We start from the raw sequence: 15,126 nt of genomic DNA, 5'->3' as shown, positions 1-15,126 counted from the left end.
AATAAAACTATTTCTACCTTATGTGAAAGGCATTTACTTGTGATATGCTTTGAAAAGTTTTCGTGTGACAGGTTTCACTTAAATCACATACCATAACATTTCTTGAATGAGATCATGTTCAATACAGGAATGGACAGGAAGGAGAATTAATTTTGCCAGAAAATTAAGAACTACTTCCTTGAAGTTTGACTTTGTCAACACATTTCCCCACCCCTTCTGATAGCTATAAATCTCAAGGTAATTTAACTTTAACACTAGTTGGTTAACAGGAGTCGTGCAACCATGAGCAACTGGGTTATTAATCATGGGCTGTCTGCTTTGGTTATTGTAAGGACAATATTTAAACTACAGTACTCTTGAATCCTCTAACTTCAGTCACAATGGCTAGAGATGATTTTGCTGCTGACAGATGAAGTAATCTCTGTAATTCTTTGTTTCCAGGTGGTGTGGCTAGGAATCAACATCTTTCTGTTTGTCTATTTTTACATGTTTTATGAATTCAATCCAGAATTTTTCTACACAAGGGCAATTCTTGGAGTGAGTATACACTTTGATACTTTCTTGAAGTTTGCTCTCACACTTTCTTCAGTACTATGCAATTAGAATAATCTTGATGTTTTCCTAAAAGTGTTAATAGAATTATTAACTCCACTAATTTGTGAAATATCTAATTTACATTTGACTATAAAAGAAATGCACTGAATTAATCAGACATAGCTCTGTAGTCATAAAGGTGTTGCACTGTGAAACACTAGGATACAGAGCAGGTGCTCAACGGGGAAATGGATTAGGGAGAGACTGTGTACTAGGGTAATGGATATAGCAAGGATAAGGCAATGAGAGAATGCCCTCTGGAGCAGTGGAATATGGAGTGGGTGCTCAGTGCCACAGTGGTATACAGTGAGAATGTCTGTGAGACACTGAATTTAGCATTTCACCTGCTTCTGCTTAAGCTGTTTCAGCATCACTGACTAATATCAGTTTACCATGAACAATTATGTGGATAGTTATAGCTAAACCAGGCAGACCCTGCTGAAGTGGCATTCTTGATCATGAAAACTTTAAAGTAAAATAGTCTAAAGATGGGTCTTGAAAATTGTGAGGTGATAGGGCATTAACGACCTACTTCTTGTTCCATTGTGGGACTTGTCTTGGGAAGATAGATTGTTGATGAACTGTTTTGGAAACAAATGCTCTTTGTAAGTGATGTGGATGGGTTCTTCATGTTTTGACATTGCCAAACAGTGCAGGTGATTGTTTCTGTCAATTTCCACAAATGTATTCTGTATTTTGTAGTAATGGTGCACTGGATATAAAGAAGGTGACACAAGGCAACCCACTGGTTTCATAGTTGTACATTTTATTCAAGATTCAGTTTAATTTAACAATATTAGTCTCATTAAGAAAATGATTTTTTTTAAAATCAGATACAGTTGCCAATCTCGAATGGTGTCTTTGGGACTGTACAGAAAGCTTAAAGATGGTGATAGATGCGGAGTAGGAAACTATAGATAGTGAGACCATATAAGGGGGGAATTAGGCATTATTGTATGTGGTATCAAGAGACTTTTTTCAAAACCCGAGCTGTACATCTTTAGCAGATGGGGAATCCAATGTTGAATCCTGCTTGATCTTTCTTAAGGAAAGCTCATGATAGATCAATTGTATAGGACCTTTCGGCACCTGGACATTCATATCTTGCATGTACAATGGTCTTCTCAGCAACTACATTATTAAGATTTCTTCCGCTTAAATGGCTAAATATAGCAACTACAAAATGTTGCTTTTGAATGTGAATTGAGCATTCACCATTAGAAATATCTGTGCTATGTGACCGATGTGTATTATAACACAATTGTATGCGAGGCTATACACAGTATAGAACATTCCTGTATATACACAATACATAATACAACTGGAGTGTAAGACTTTTATATTTAAATTACAATGTACTACACACTGTGTTGTACAACAATACTACCAAAAGGTGTAATAATCCTATCCAGTCCATGGTGTAAAAACATTGTATGTGGCTGTGCACACCATAACAGTCGAGAAAAACTGAAAGAACTGTGGATGTTGTAAATCAGAAACAAAAACAGAAAGTGCTGGAAAGGCTCAGCAGGTCTGGCAGCATCTGTGCAGAGAAATCAGAGTTAACGTTTTTGGGTCCAGTGACTTTTCCTCAGAACTGGGGTTCTGAGTTCTGAAGAAGGGTCACTCGACACAAAATGTTTCTCTGATTTCTCTTCACAGATGCTGTCAAATCTGCTGAGCTTTTCCAACAACTTCTGTTTTTATAATCGGCAAGATCATCATCTTGAGAATCCCGAACACTGAAGCGATGATTCTACAGCACCACTATACCAGCAGAGAACTTCACATAAAGAGAGTCAGGAAGTTAAACCTTGAAGATAATAAATCAAAACTCACATATCACCACCCTATTGCTGGGTTCAAAGATTCAAAAATCATATCTTGCACTTTTTTTTCCAGTATCATACATCATTTATTGACTATCACATCACTGTATATTTCTTATTTTATACAATCACATCAAATACTTATCTCTGAAATATTAATAGAAGTTATGTGACTGATTGTAACACTGATATGTATATTACATAATTTGTAAAGTATAAGGTTTGAAGTAATTATCACTGAGTTTTTTTTGTTGAACCTGAGAAGCAAAGGTCTTAAAAATTAGAAACTAAACAGGGCTGATTTTAACTTTTGGTAATGGTGGAATGGAGACCAGTCAGACACACGGTGCAGTTCACAATGTATAACAGGTGGCCCATACATTCATCTCCCTTTTCTGCCACCACTGAAAGCTGAAACCAGCCCTTAAATTGTCACAATGAGGTTAACCTGTGCAATGAGAATCAAAGGGCTTACTTGCATTTTCCTGATTTTGTCTGCAGTCTGCACTAGCCTGGGCACGAGCTCCCGCCGCTTGCCTCAACTTTAACTGCTTGTTGATTTTGCTGCCTGTGTGCCGGAATCTACTGTCCTTCCTCAGAGGATCATGCTCAGTAAGAAATATTCCTTTCTTTCCTCAATACCATGAGAGTAGTTGTGGTACAGACTTAGATACTTGTAAATAGCTCCATTTGCAGTAAAATTATGTTTTGCATGTTTACTATAATGAGGCAGCAAAATAAATAAATGCATTACAGAATTCTCCTGAAATTCACTAAAGATCTGATGACAGAGAGGGAGAAGTCTGCGGAAATTCTGACTACACCAATACTCCGCACTGTTATATTTCCATTTAAACATACTTATGTAAAACCTTCACAAAGGTAGGTAACGTATTCACAATAATCAAGTATCAGGCTTTAACCTGAGCTGTTTGTAAGAGAAAAGGCTTCAAAATGATTTAAGAGACAAGACTTCACCTGAATTTCTCCATATTGGAAAGAACAGAATAGCATTACATGGGCAATCTCCCATCAAGATATGGTGCCATTTGTCTTCACTAAATAAGGTAAAGATTGGCCATCCCACCTGAAGGATGCCAAAGCAGAATATTTAGGATTGAAGAAATAATGTACCCTGCAACCATTCCCTTTATCATTATATGACAGCTTTCTAAATTAAAGGGATTAAAACATGTATATTTTTAAGAAGTATGGCCACACTGACCAGTCAGGTCCTGGAATTAGAACAGGAAGTGCTGGAAATACTCCACAGCAGTTGGAGATAAAACAGAATTAATCATTCAGATCAAAGACTTTTTATCAGTTATGTCAATGCTGATCTGACTTTTATCCAGTGCACACCTATAAATGTTATTAGAAATTGTTTGAAGCTAAAGTTGGGTACAGGTCTGATGTGCTGAGTATAAGCCACTAGCATTTGTTTTATAGGCTCACATGTGTTTCAGACACTTCAGCTACTGCCATATCCTGACAATAAATTAACACCTTCAGGCAAGGAAGGAAGAGAAATAGTAAAAGGAAAGAAACATTGGCAGTATGAATGAGTTGGATTTAAGTCTTGGCCCATTTGTCAGTGAACTGTCAGAAAACTTTTATATGTCCTAAGGGAGGTAGCCTGATAGTATTTAGCATCCTTCAGATACTGCTATCAAGTAATATCTGCTGTGGTGGTCTTTTTAGATTTATCATTGTTGTCCTTGAATTCTAATCTTCTGTAGATATATTTGTGACTTGTACTAAGACATACCTGCATCTCTATTTTTGTCAGATAATCCCTAAAGGGGAAGTTGTCTTTTTAAATTAGGCTTTGTTACTAGGCCATGGGCCAAATGTTGTAAATTGGATGAGAATACATAGATATTTGATAACAGGCATGAACACATAGGCCAAAGGACATCGTTCCCTATTGTAAAAAATTTTATGACTCTACGTGACCAAATCCATATTCTATTTTATAATTGCATAAGTTGAGGACTAATGTTGAAACGTGGGAATGTTTATGTGAGTAACATGGGAATGTTCATGTGTGTAACTTCTGCACTGACGTAACAAATGCAACAATCACTGAGACATTGTGTGCAGCCTATGGAAAAATGTTTGTAATACAGACACACCCAGAAACACTGACAGAATAAGGTGCAGAGTCTGGAAATCAGATGGGTTTACAAAACAACATTATTGAATTACACATTAATCACAAATGAGAAAGGCCAACTGCCAACTGGTGACATCAGATTTCATCTATCCTGTAAGCTCTTCAGTTCTCCCATTGCACTTTCAACTGTTTTTAATTAATTTCTGTGTGTTCAACTCCACTACTCTACCAGAAGTCAATTTCATTTAATTACTTCCCTTTGGGAGTAATTTTAACTTTTGGTGGTAATGTAGGGCGAAGATAGTGGTCTAAACCACTCCACTTGTAACCAGAGACCCTAATTATTGCACTGGGGACATGGACTCAAACCCTACCATGGTGGCTTGTGGAATTTAAATTCAATTATGAAATCTGGAATATCTCAGTAATTGTGATCATGGAAACGATCATTAATTAGTTTAAAAACAGATCTAATTCACCAATGTCCTTAGGAAACTAAATCTTCCATCCTTACATGGGTTGATCAATATTGACTCCAGATTCACGACAACGTGATTTTAACTGCCCTCCGAAATGTCCTACCTAGCAACTTTATCCAAGAACAATTGGGTATTGGCAACAAATAACAATCACGTCCCACTAAGGAATAAAAATCTAAGGACAACTAGCACATATTTTTAAAAGACAAAGTGGCAAATCCAAAGGCACAGACTTTGACAAATGGTGTTTGCATTGCACTTTTAACTACAGTGCCAGCATATAGTCCCTTGAAATGTCCCAAGAGATTTCACAGAAGAATTATAAAACAAAGTAGGACACTGGATGTGCAAAATTTAGAAAAACACTCATAATCAAAAGGAGAAAACTGAGGTAGAGAGTCAATGGCAGGTATTGCATACAGTGCCATGTAGGGAATTTGTTGATAAAATGAAAACAAATATTATTAGGCAAGTCATAGAGTCATAGAGATGTACAGTATGGAAATAAACCCTTCGGTCCAACCTGTCCATGCCGACCAGATATCCCAACCCAATCTAGTCCCATCTGCCAGCACCCAGCCCATATCCCTCCAAACCCTTCCTATTCATATACCCATCCAAATGCCTCTTAAATGTTGCAATTGTACCAGCCTCCACCACTTCCTCTGGCAGCTCATTCCATACACGTACCACTCTCTTCATGAAAAAGTTGCCCCTTAGGTCTCTTTTATATCTTTCCCCTCTCACCCTAAACCTATGCCCTCTAGTTCTGGACTCCCCGCCCCAGGGAACAGACTTTGTCTATTTATCCTATCCATGCCCCTCATAATTTTTTAAACCTCTATAAGGTCACCCCTCAGCCTCCGACGCTCCAGGGAAAACAGTCCACCCTGTTCAACTTCTCCCTATAGCTCAAATCCTCCAATCCCGGCAACATCCTTGTAAATCTTTTCTGAACTCTTTCAAGTTTCACAACATCATTCAGATAGGAAGAAGACTTGCAAGAAATATTCCAACAGTGGCCTAACCAATGTCCTGTACAGCCACAACATAACCTCCCAACTCCTGTACTCAATACTCTGACCAATAAAGGAGAGCATACCAAATGCCTTCTTCACTATCCTATCTACCTGCGACTCCATTTTCAAGGAGCTATGAACCTGCACTCCAAGGTCTCTTTGTTCAGGAACACTCCCTAGGACCTTACCATCAAGTGTATAAGTCCTGCTAAGATTTGCTTTCCCAAAATGCAGCACCTCGCATTTATCTGAATTAAACTCCATCTGCCACTTCTCAGCCCATTGGCCCATCTGGCCCAGATCCTGTTGTAATCTGAGGTAACCCTCTTCACTATCCACTACACCTCCAATTTTGGTGTCATCTTAAACTTACTAACTGTACCTCTTATGTTCGCATCCAAATCATTTATGTAAATGACAAAAAGTAGAGGACTTAGCGCCGATCTTTGTGGCACTCCACTAGTTACAAGCCTCCAGTCTGAAAAACAACCCTCCACCATACCCACCATACCTTTGAGCCAGTTCTGTATCCAAATGGCTAGTTCTCTCTGCCCTCAGCAATCTTCTTTGTTACTTCTTCAAAAAGCTCAATCAAGTTTGTGAGACATGATTTCCCACGCACAAAGCCATGGTGACTATCCCTAATCAGTCCTCACCTTTCCAAATACATGTACATTCTGTCCCTCAGGATTCCCTCCAACAACCTGCCCACCACTGAGGTCAGGCTCACTGGTCTATAGTTGTCTGGCTTGTCTTTACTGCCCTTCTTAAACAGTGGCACCACGTTTGCCAACCTCCAGTCTTCCGGCACCTCACCTGTGACTATTGATGATACAAATATCTCAGCAAGAGGCCCAGCAATCACTTCTCTAGCTTCCCACAGAGTTCTCGGATACACCTGATCAGGTCCTGGGGATTTATCCACTTTTAACCGTTTCAAGACATCCAGCACTTCCTCCTCTGTAATCTGGACTCTTGTTGATGTTTTTGTTCTGTTGGGCTCCCCAAGGGTCATTGCGAGCATCATTGTTTTTCTCAAAATAAACAAAAGACCTGGATTCAATATTGGACCATTTTGTCAAATTTGACAGTTGAAGCAAATGTCATAAACATGGTTATCTGACAAAGTTAGTGTAGACAGCTTACTGCGTTACATTGATTTTTACTGAATTTAGTTTCAAGCGATAAAATGTCAAGTATTTGAATGGTAGGCCATGGGGATAGTGAATGCGCACTAAATAACAAATTTTGAAAATAGTAGCGAAGCAGAGGGACTGAGAAATTTAGGTGCAGAAATCTTTAAAAGTAGGAATACAAGCCAATAAAGCTGTATAACTACAGGAGTAGGATCCTAATTTCAGAACTTATCAAAGCAGTAAAGTACACTGAAAATACGTGAATCACTAAAGTTGAATATTATTGTACTTTAAGTCACGTTACTTTCAGAATGATGCCAAGGCAATGGACAAGATATAAACAAATTCACTAAGTTAATGCCCAGATATAGACTTCTGTTATTGAAATACATGAGAAAAAAATCAAGGCTTTTTCATTTAAACATAGAATGTTAATTGAGGATAACCAAAATTGTGAAAGGTTTTAAAAATATAAATAGGAAAAACTATTTCCACTCGTCAGTAAAGAGACAAATCAGAAGAAACATTTCATGTAACAGTCTGTCAGTTTACACAATAACCTACCAGAAACAGTAGTGGAAGGAAGTTCCATTAAGCTTTTTTTAAAAGATTAGTTGTAAAAAGGAAAACGTTTTAAAGGAAATGGGACAAAAGCACAGAAATAGACTAAATGAAAGTTAATTTCAGAAACCTGGCTCCAGGGTGATGGACTGAATAGATTGCCTCTGTACTGTGCAATTCTATGATTTTATGATTCTGGATTCCTACATATGCACCATTCCTGTAAAAGTCAGTGATCGATTCCCAATTCCCATACATCAGCCTGCAGTGAAATCTTCAGTATGCTTGCCACAAATTCTCATCAGTTAATGATTGGTGTCTACAATTACATATGAGGTGAGTTTGTGATCACAATAAAGCCATCAATGGCAAGCCACAAACTACTACAATTTCAACACTAGGTATTGAATACCCACTTTCTATCAATTTCTAATAAGTTACCATTAGTAACATCAAAATGAGTTGTAATTGGATTCAAAATACAATTAAGAGTGATTTGCAGATAAAAGAATTAAAGTGCATTGTCAAGTAAGTGAGAATAATCTGTCTATTGTTCTGCTCAATTGCATTTCTGTTTTAAAACAAATCTTCAATATATATTCCATGAAAACTCTATAATGATGTGAAAAGTACAAGAAAATATTACTTGAAAGCACTCATTCTTTCCTTTCCACAGATAATTACAAGTGAGATTTGTTCCCATGTCCTATCACCCAATAGTTTGACTGCTTAGTAAATTTTCTGCTGGATTTTGACTGTTTTCTCCCCATGTGCATTAGTGTTGCAGATGCAGTGCAAGAAAACAGCTGGACAAAAATATCACATTCCACAAACTAGTGGCTTACATGATCGCCTTGCATACAGGTAAGCTTTTCTGGGAAACATGGCAGTCTTCAAATATCCCTGTAACCAGGCACAGCTTTTACTTTTCACTTATGTATGACTTAGCAGCAATAATTAACAGAACTTCAAGAAGGAAACAACTTGAATTGAGTTGACTTGAATTGAATTTATTGCCATGTGTACCAAGGCACAATGAAACGCTTTTGTCTTGCCAGTAATACAGGCAGATCACATAATTAAATAGCATAGATAAGTAAGTAATAGGTAAACAGTGGCAAAAACAAAAAGATTGGTACAGGCAAATGCTAAGAGTTTGTGAATCCATTCAGTATTCTAAAAACAGTTGAGTAGAAACTGTTACAAAGCCGGCTGGTGCGTGTGTTCAGGCTTCTGTACCTTCTCCCCAATGGTAGAGATGGTAGAAAAGCATTACCAGGGTGGGATGGATCTGTGAGAATGTTGGCGGCCTTTCCTTGACAGCGGGCCTGGTAGATGGATTCTATAGATGGGAGGTTGGCCTTTGTGATTGTCCAGGCCAAGTTCACCGCTCTCTGTAACCGTCTCTGATCTTGAATGGTACAGTTGCTATACCACGTCGTGATACATCCAGACAGAATGCTCTTGATAGTGTACCTATAAAAGTTGGCAAGGGTATTCGCCATCATGCCAAATTTTCTCAGCTACCTGAGGAAGAAGAGACGTTGTTGGGCCTTTGTAACCAGTGTGTCCACATGAAGAGTCCAAGAAAGCTTGTTGTTGATGGCCCCTCCCAGGATCTTGATGCTCTCCACATGTTCCACCTCTGTGCTGTTAATGTGTAGGAAGTCATGAATAACATCCTGCCGAAAGTCAATAGTGAGTTATTTGGTTTTGCCAGTATTGAAAGCTAGGTTGTTCTCAGTGCACTATTTTTCCAGGTCTTCCACCTCCTGTCTGTAGTCTGTTTCATCACCATTTGAGATTCGACCGACTATGGTGGCATCATCAGTGAACCTGTAAATGGCATTAGTCTGGTATTTGATGATGCAGTCATGGGTATACAGTGAGTACAGTAGGGGGCTGAGTATGCACACCTTGCGGGGGGGGGCTTCAGTGTTGAGTGTTAGTGAGGATGAAATATTGTCCCCAATCTTCACTGATTGTGGCCTGTGGGTCAAGAAACTGAGGATCCAGTTGCAGAGAGTGGGGCTTAATCCGAGATCACTAGGTTTAGTAATTAGTCTGGAGGGGATAATAGTGTTGAAGGCTGAACTGTAGTCAATGAGTAGGATTCTTACATAGCTATTTTTGGTGTCAAGATGTCCTAGGGAGGAGTGAAGGGCAAGTGATATGGCATCTGACGTGGATCTGTTTGTCCGATAGGCAAATTGGAGTGGGTCAAGAGTAGTAGGGAGGCTGGATTTGATTAATGCCATGACCAGCCTTTCAAAGCATTTCATGACCACCGAGGTTAGGGTCACTGGGCAGTAGTCATTGAGACATGCTGCATGAGCTTTCTTAAGCACAGGGATGATGTTGGCCCACTTAAAACAGGCAAGGACAGTGGCCTGCTGCAGGGAGAGGTTGAAGATGTCCAAGAAGACCTCTGCCAGTTCACCTGCACATGCTCTGAGTGCTCAGCCTGGTACTCCGTCTGGTCCCATTGTTTTCCTTGAATTCACATGAAGGAAAACTGATCTGACCTCTGATGCAGTGGCTGTTGGGATAGGTTCGGCAGGACTTGTCAGAATAGATGTTACCTCTCCGCCAAAATTCTGCTCAAAGCAGGCATAGAAGGCATTGAGACGATCTGGGAGGGATGTGCCATCATCTGCCAACTTGCACTGTCTCTTTTTAGAACCTGTGATGTGATTCAGTCCTTGCCATAGTCTCCTGGTGTCTGTCTGGGTCTCTAGTTTGGATCGGTATTGGTCCTTGGCTGCCTTAATGGCTCTGCGAAGGTCATACTTGGATTCCTTATATTTGAGTGGGTCTCCTGATCTGAAGGCCTCACACCTGGTTTTTAGCAGGTTCTGTATGTCCCGATTCATCCAGGGTTTCCTGTTGGGGAACACCCGGATTGACTTCCTCAGTGTGCAGTCCTCCACACACTTGCTGATAAAGTCTGTGATGCCTGCCCAGCCCATGTTGCTGGAAGATTTTAGAGTCTGGAGTTGTTTTCATTGGAGCAGGGGAGACTGAGGGGCAACATCATTGAGATGTAGAAACTTATGAGAGGCATAGCTAAGATAGACAGGAAGGAATGTTTCACCTTTGATGGAGAGGATAATGACTGGGGGCCTTGGACATAAGGGAAGGGCAGGAGTTTCAAATTGAAGAAAAAGAATTCATCCTGAGGGTGATGGGAGTCTTGAACTCACTGTCTGTAAGGATTGTACCCGAAGAAAGCCTTATAACATTTGAGAAGAACTTTGCTATTCATTTGTGATGCCAAGCAAGTCCTGGAAAATGGAATTAGTTTATTTAGAGTCATCAAATCATAGAGATATGCAGCCATTATAGGCCCTAAAGTCCAACTACTCCATGCCAACCAGATATCCTAAATAAATCTAGCCCCATTTGTTAGCATTTGGTCCATATCCCTCTATTCATGTACCCATTTAGATGTTTTTTAAATGCTGTAGTTGTATCAGCCTCCACCACTTCTCCTGGCAGCTCATTCCATACACGCACCACCCTCTCCATGAAAAAGTTGCTCCTCGGATCCCTTATAAATCTTTCCTCTCTCAACTTAAAAATCATTCCCCTCTCACCTTAAATTGACAGTACAAACTTGATGTATCAAAGGGGCATTTTCTGTGCTACAGACCTCTGTGCCTATATATTTGAAGTATTTGGGAAGACTGTCTTTGTTAAAACGTTTAGTCAGATTGAATGGAAGTTGCTGCTGTAGCAGAATCAACGGCACTCCCTGAAGTTCTGGAATGAAAAGCAAATCAAATTTACTACACCAGCTTTCCCTAGTGCAATTGATTGCTTTGTGACATTACAACAGGAAAACTGGTCTTTTATTTTTGATTAACTATTGCCCATAACAACTCTGGACAACAGGAGCTACTTCATAAATGCTCAGATATAGGAAATAATTTATATAATCAGTCTAATTAAAACAGGAGCGGTCAGAAATGATTGGATATATTGTAAAGCAATTTGTGAAGGGCTCTTGATGTGCAGTGCAGCCATAAGCCCTGACTTCATATCCCACCTGCTCCAGAGAGCTGTCATAACGTCTATTGATTAGAAAAATGTTAAAGCAAGTTTGTGTGTATGGTTCCACAAAGAAGCAATATGATCAATCAATTCATCTGCAGTCAGGGTTTTCTTGAAGCTTTGATCAGGAAAAGAGAAGAACCACCTTTTTCTGTCTTCATCATTTGCTCAACTTGTTCCTGCAGCAATTCATATTGTGGCACACTTACTGAACTTTGAATGGTTCAACAACAGTCAGCAGTCAAATGAAGACACCCTGGACGCTGTACTGTCCCGACTTGGGAACAACAACAGCCTCTGGGTAAATCCGATCAGGTCAGATACAACGGTAAGAAGTACTTACTTGTAAATAGATAGGAACTTAACAAAATAATGTCATTATAGGTGACTAACCCATCATTGTCTTGCCGCATTCAATATTTGTTTTCTCTACATAAAACATTAAATTGTTTTGAAAATACAATGCTGTAAGATCCAAAATAAACCAATCCTCTTTGAAGTGTGATTATTTAAATGAAAAACCTCCTTAAAACCAGCTTTCCTATTCTTTAGCCATCTAATTTTGAATGTCTGTGCAAGGGCATTTTAAGTCTGTGCGACAATGAACAATTATACTGCATGATCATTGCCTAAGAAGAAGAGGACTGTCAGTCATGAAGGAACCTGTCTGTACCTGTCCTATTGATATCTCTACTCGCCCTCCTCCTCAGAGTCAGAGAATCTAAGTGCAATTCCTGTTCTTTACCCACACCCTTCCATTTCATAATTGTGTTTATTTAATTTGTTATTAAAACCCTTGCACAATTCAATATAGCGATTAACTCTCAACTGGGATTTTCAACTAAATAGTATTAAATGCTGAATGATAATACATTCAGCATGTGGGCGGCACGGTGGCATGGTGGTTAGCACTGCTGCCGCACAGCGCCAGAGACCCGGGTTCAATTCCTGCCTCAAGCGAATGACTGTGTGGAGTTTGCACATTCTCCCCAGTGTCTGCGTGGGTTTCCTCCCACAGTCCAAAAATGTGCAGGTTAGATGAATTGGCCACGCTAAATTGCCCGTAGTGTTGGGTGCAGGGGTAAATGTAGGGGAATGAGTCTGGGTGGGTGCGCTTCAGTGGGTTGGTGTGGACTTGTTGGCCCAAAGGGCCTGTTTCCACACTGTAGGTAATCTAATCTACATTGGTAGTTTTGGAGTGTGGCTCTGAGAATCAGAGAAGTCTATTTGTGTCATAAATGTAGATATTGTTAAAAGTACTCCCCCTCCCTCCCTCCCCTGCCAACAGGCCACTCGAGAGCAGAGCTCCACTGAGGGCAAGATACTCCCTGAGTGAAGTTGGATTCATCCACAGCACCAGAAATAGGACAATGTTGCTAAACTGGTTTCATTACACAGCTGGTTCCAATCCACCAGCTCTGATCATCAGCAGCAATAAGAAATGGAGATAAAAATCTCATTAAAAAATCAAGAATTACATAAACCAGGAGGGGATACTCTTAATAATAATTTAGTGGTGGCAATCCAATGGAAAGTCCCTAAAGGAGGAAATACTCTAGAAAAATGTCAGCTGCTAAATGTTATCAGGGTTTTAAGAGTGTTGCCCACAAGTACTTCTTATTCATTACATCAAATGACAAATTATGTCATTTCTTAGCCTTCCCAACACTGACCTTAGCATAGTCGAAAAGTGTGGTGCGTTTGATTAAGAGGTAAAATCGGGCAGTGCGGGGTTCCCAAACAATGAGGTTGGAGGCTGTGGGTGGGAGATCCCCTGAGGTGATGAGATTGTGGATGCTCTGGGAGATGATGGTTTGTTGATGGGAGGTGAGGTCGTGGTCAAAGGGGCAATAGGAGGAAGTGCCTGTGAGTTAGTGCCTGGGTTCGGCAGTGTAGAGGTTGGTGCATCAAACTACCACAGCACCCCCTTGTCTGCTGGTTTGATGGTGATGTTGGGATTGGAGAGGTGGGAGTGGAGGGCTGCATGTGGCAAGGGTGAGGGGTTGGAGTGGGTGATGGAGTGGGGACTGGTTGAGGCAATCAATGCCATGGTGGCAATTGGAAATGAAGAGGTCAAGGGCGGGTAACAGACCAGCATGAGGTGTCCAGGTGGATGGGATGTGTTGGAGGCAGGTGAATAGGTCCTTGGAGGGTGGGTGGAAGTCTTGAAGGAAAGCCCGGAGGCAGCAGAAGAAATGTTCAATGTTGCAACGCATGTCAAACTCATTGATCCAGGATCATAGTGGGATGAAAGCAGTAGCGCAGTACAGTGGCTCAGGTCGGTACAATTAACATCAGTAGAAATACATTCATGCGGAAAAGTCAGAGATTTTGTCTAATCACTTATGTGCAAATAATTCCTCAAATTTCCTCACTATACAAACACATATACTTAAAGATTGGTCCTAAATAAAATATTTAAACCATTAAGGAAGAAATCTTTATAATAGGTCTCTTGACTCCCTGTAGTAAAATTTCCACTTTCAAAGGGGGCTTTCTAAATATCAGTAAACTCATAACAAGTCTTTATCAATAGGATTATGAGTGAAAAACAGAGTTAATCATAATTATTACTTTTTTGGTAAATACAGCTATAAGTAACATGTATATCTTCTCCTCAGACTCCCACCTATGTCGCATTCACCACTGTGGCTGGTCTAACCGGAGTCATTATTACATTGGCACTTATCATCATGATCACATCCTCAACAGACACCATTCGCAGATCATATTTCGAGGTCTTCTGGTTTACACACCACCTCTTTGTTATATTTTTTGCAGGGCTTGTCATCCATGGAATTGGGTATGTAGGATGATGTCTTATTAAAAACAATTGAGATTCCTGATCACCTTTTATGACTGAGGGATGTTTCAAAGTACTTTCGAATTGTCATCATTGTTGTAATGTAAGAAAGGCAACAATCAATTTGTATATATTGAGGGGCCCACAAACAGCAATGTGATAATGAACAGATAACCCATTTTTAATCATTTTATTTCCTGTTGAAGGTAAAGTGTTCTAAAGTAGATGGGGACTGCAACTGCAATTAATAATTTTGGAGGCAGGTTCAATCCCTGATTTGCGTGGAGTTAGCAGTCCTTACTCTGGATAGTGGTAGACCACTACTTAGAGGTAGCAAAACGAAGTACCAGCCATATCTGTTCACTAGGTGAACACACATATGGTAATATCCAGAGAGCAGATTAAAACTCAGCTGGTCTTACATACATTCATAGAATTCAAACATGAGCAAGTTTACAGTGGACAGCAGACTATTGGTACTATAACTCAGTAAGCATTAGCACCTTCTGGAGGGATGTGAAATTCAGGATATAAGT

The 15,126-nt window shown here is 39.9% G+C and overlaps 1 protein-coding gene across 1 annotated transcript in view; it reads left to right on the top strand.

Moving 5' to 3' along the window:
• Positions 1-270: 270 nt before the first annotated feature.
• The window catches only part of LOC140495819 (NADPH oxidase 2-like), a 32,221-nt gene continuing 17,365 nt past the window's right edge, over positions 271-15,126 (top strand). Inside the window, exons 1-6 of the mRNA XM_072594966.1 lie at positions 271-327; positions 442-537; positions 2,925-3,035; positions 8,514-8,598; positions 11,973-12,115; positions 14,409-14,590. Coding sequence (XP_072451067.1) covers positions 283-327; positions 442-537; positions 2,925-3,035; positions 8,514-8,598; positions 11,973-12,115; positions 14,409-14,590 — 662 coding nt within the window. The 5' untranslated portion in view covers positions 271-282. The remainder of the gene's footprint in view (positions 328-441; positions 538-2,924; positions 3,036-8,513; positions 8,599-11,972; positions 12,116-14,408; positions 14,591-15,126) is intronic.

The sequence above is a fragment of the Chiloscyllium punctatum genome, chromosome 25, assembly GCF_047496795.1.
Source record: "Chiloscyllium punctatum isolate Juve2018m chromosome 25, sChiPun1.3, whole genome shotgun sequence".
Classification (NCBI taxonomy): domain Eukaryota; kingdom Metazoa; phylum Chordata; class Chondrichthyes; order Orectolobiformes; family Hemiscylliidae; genus Chiloscyllium; species Chiloscyllium punctatum.
The sequence above is the reverse complement of the archived record's forward strand: the minus strand, read 5'-3'. Positions and strand labels throughout refer to the sequence as shown.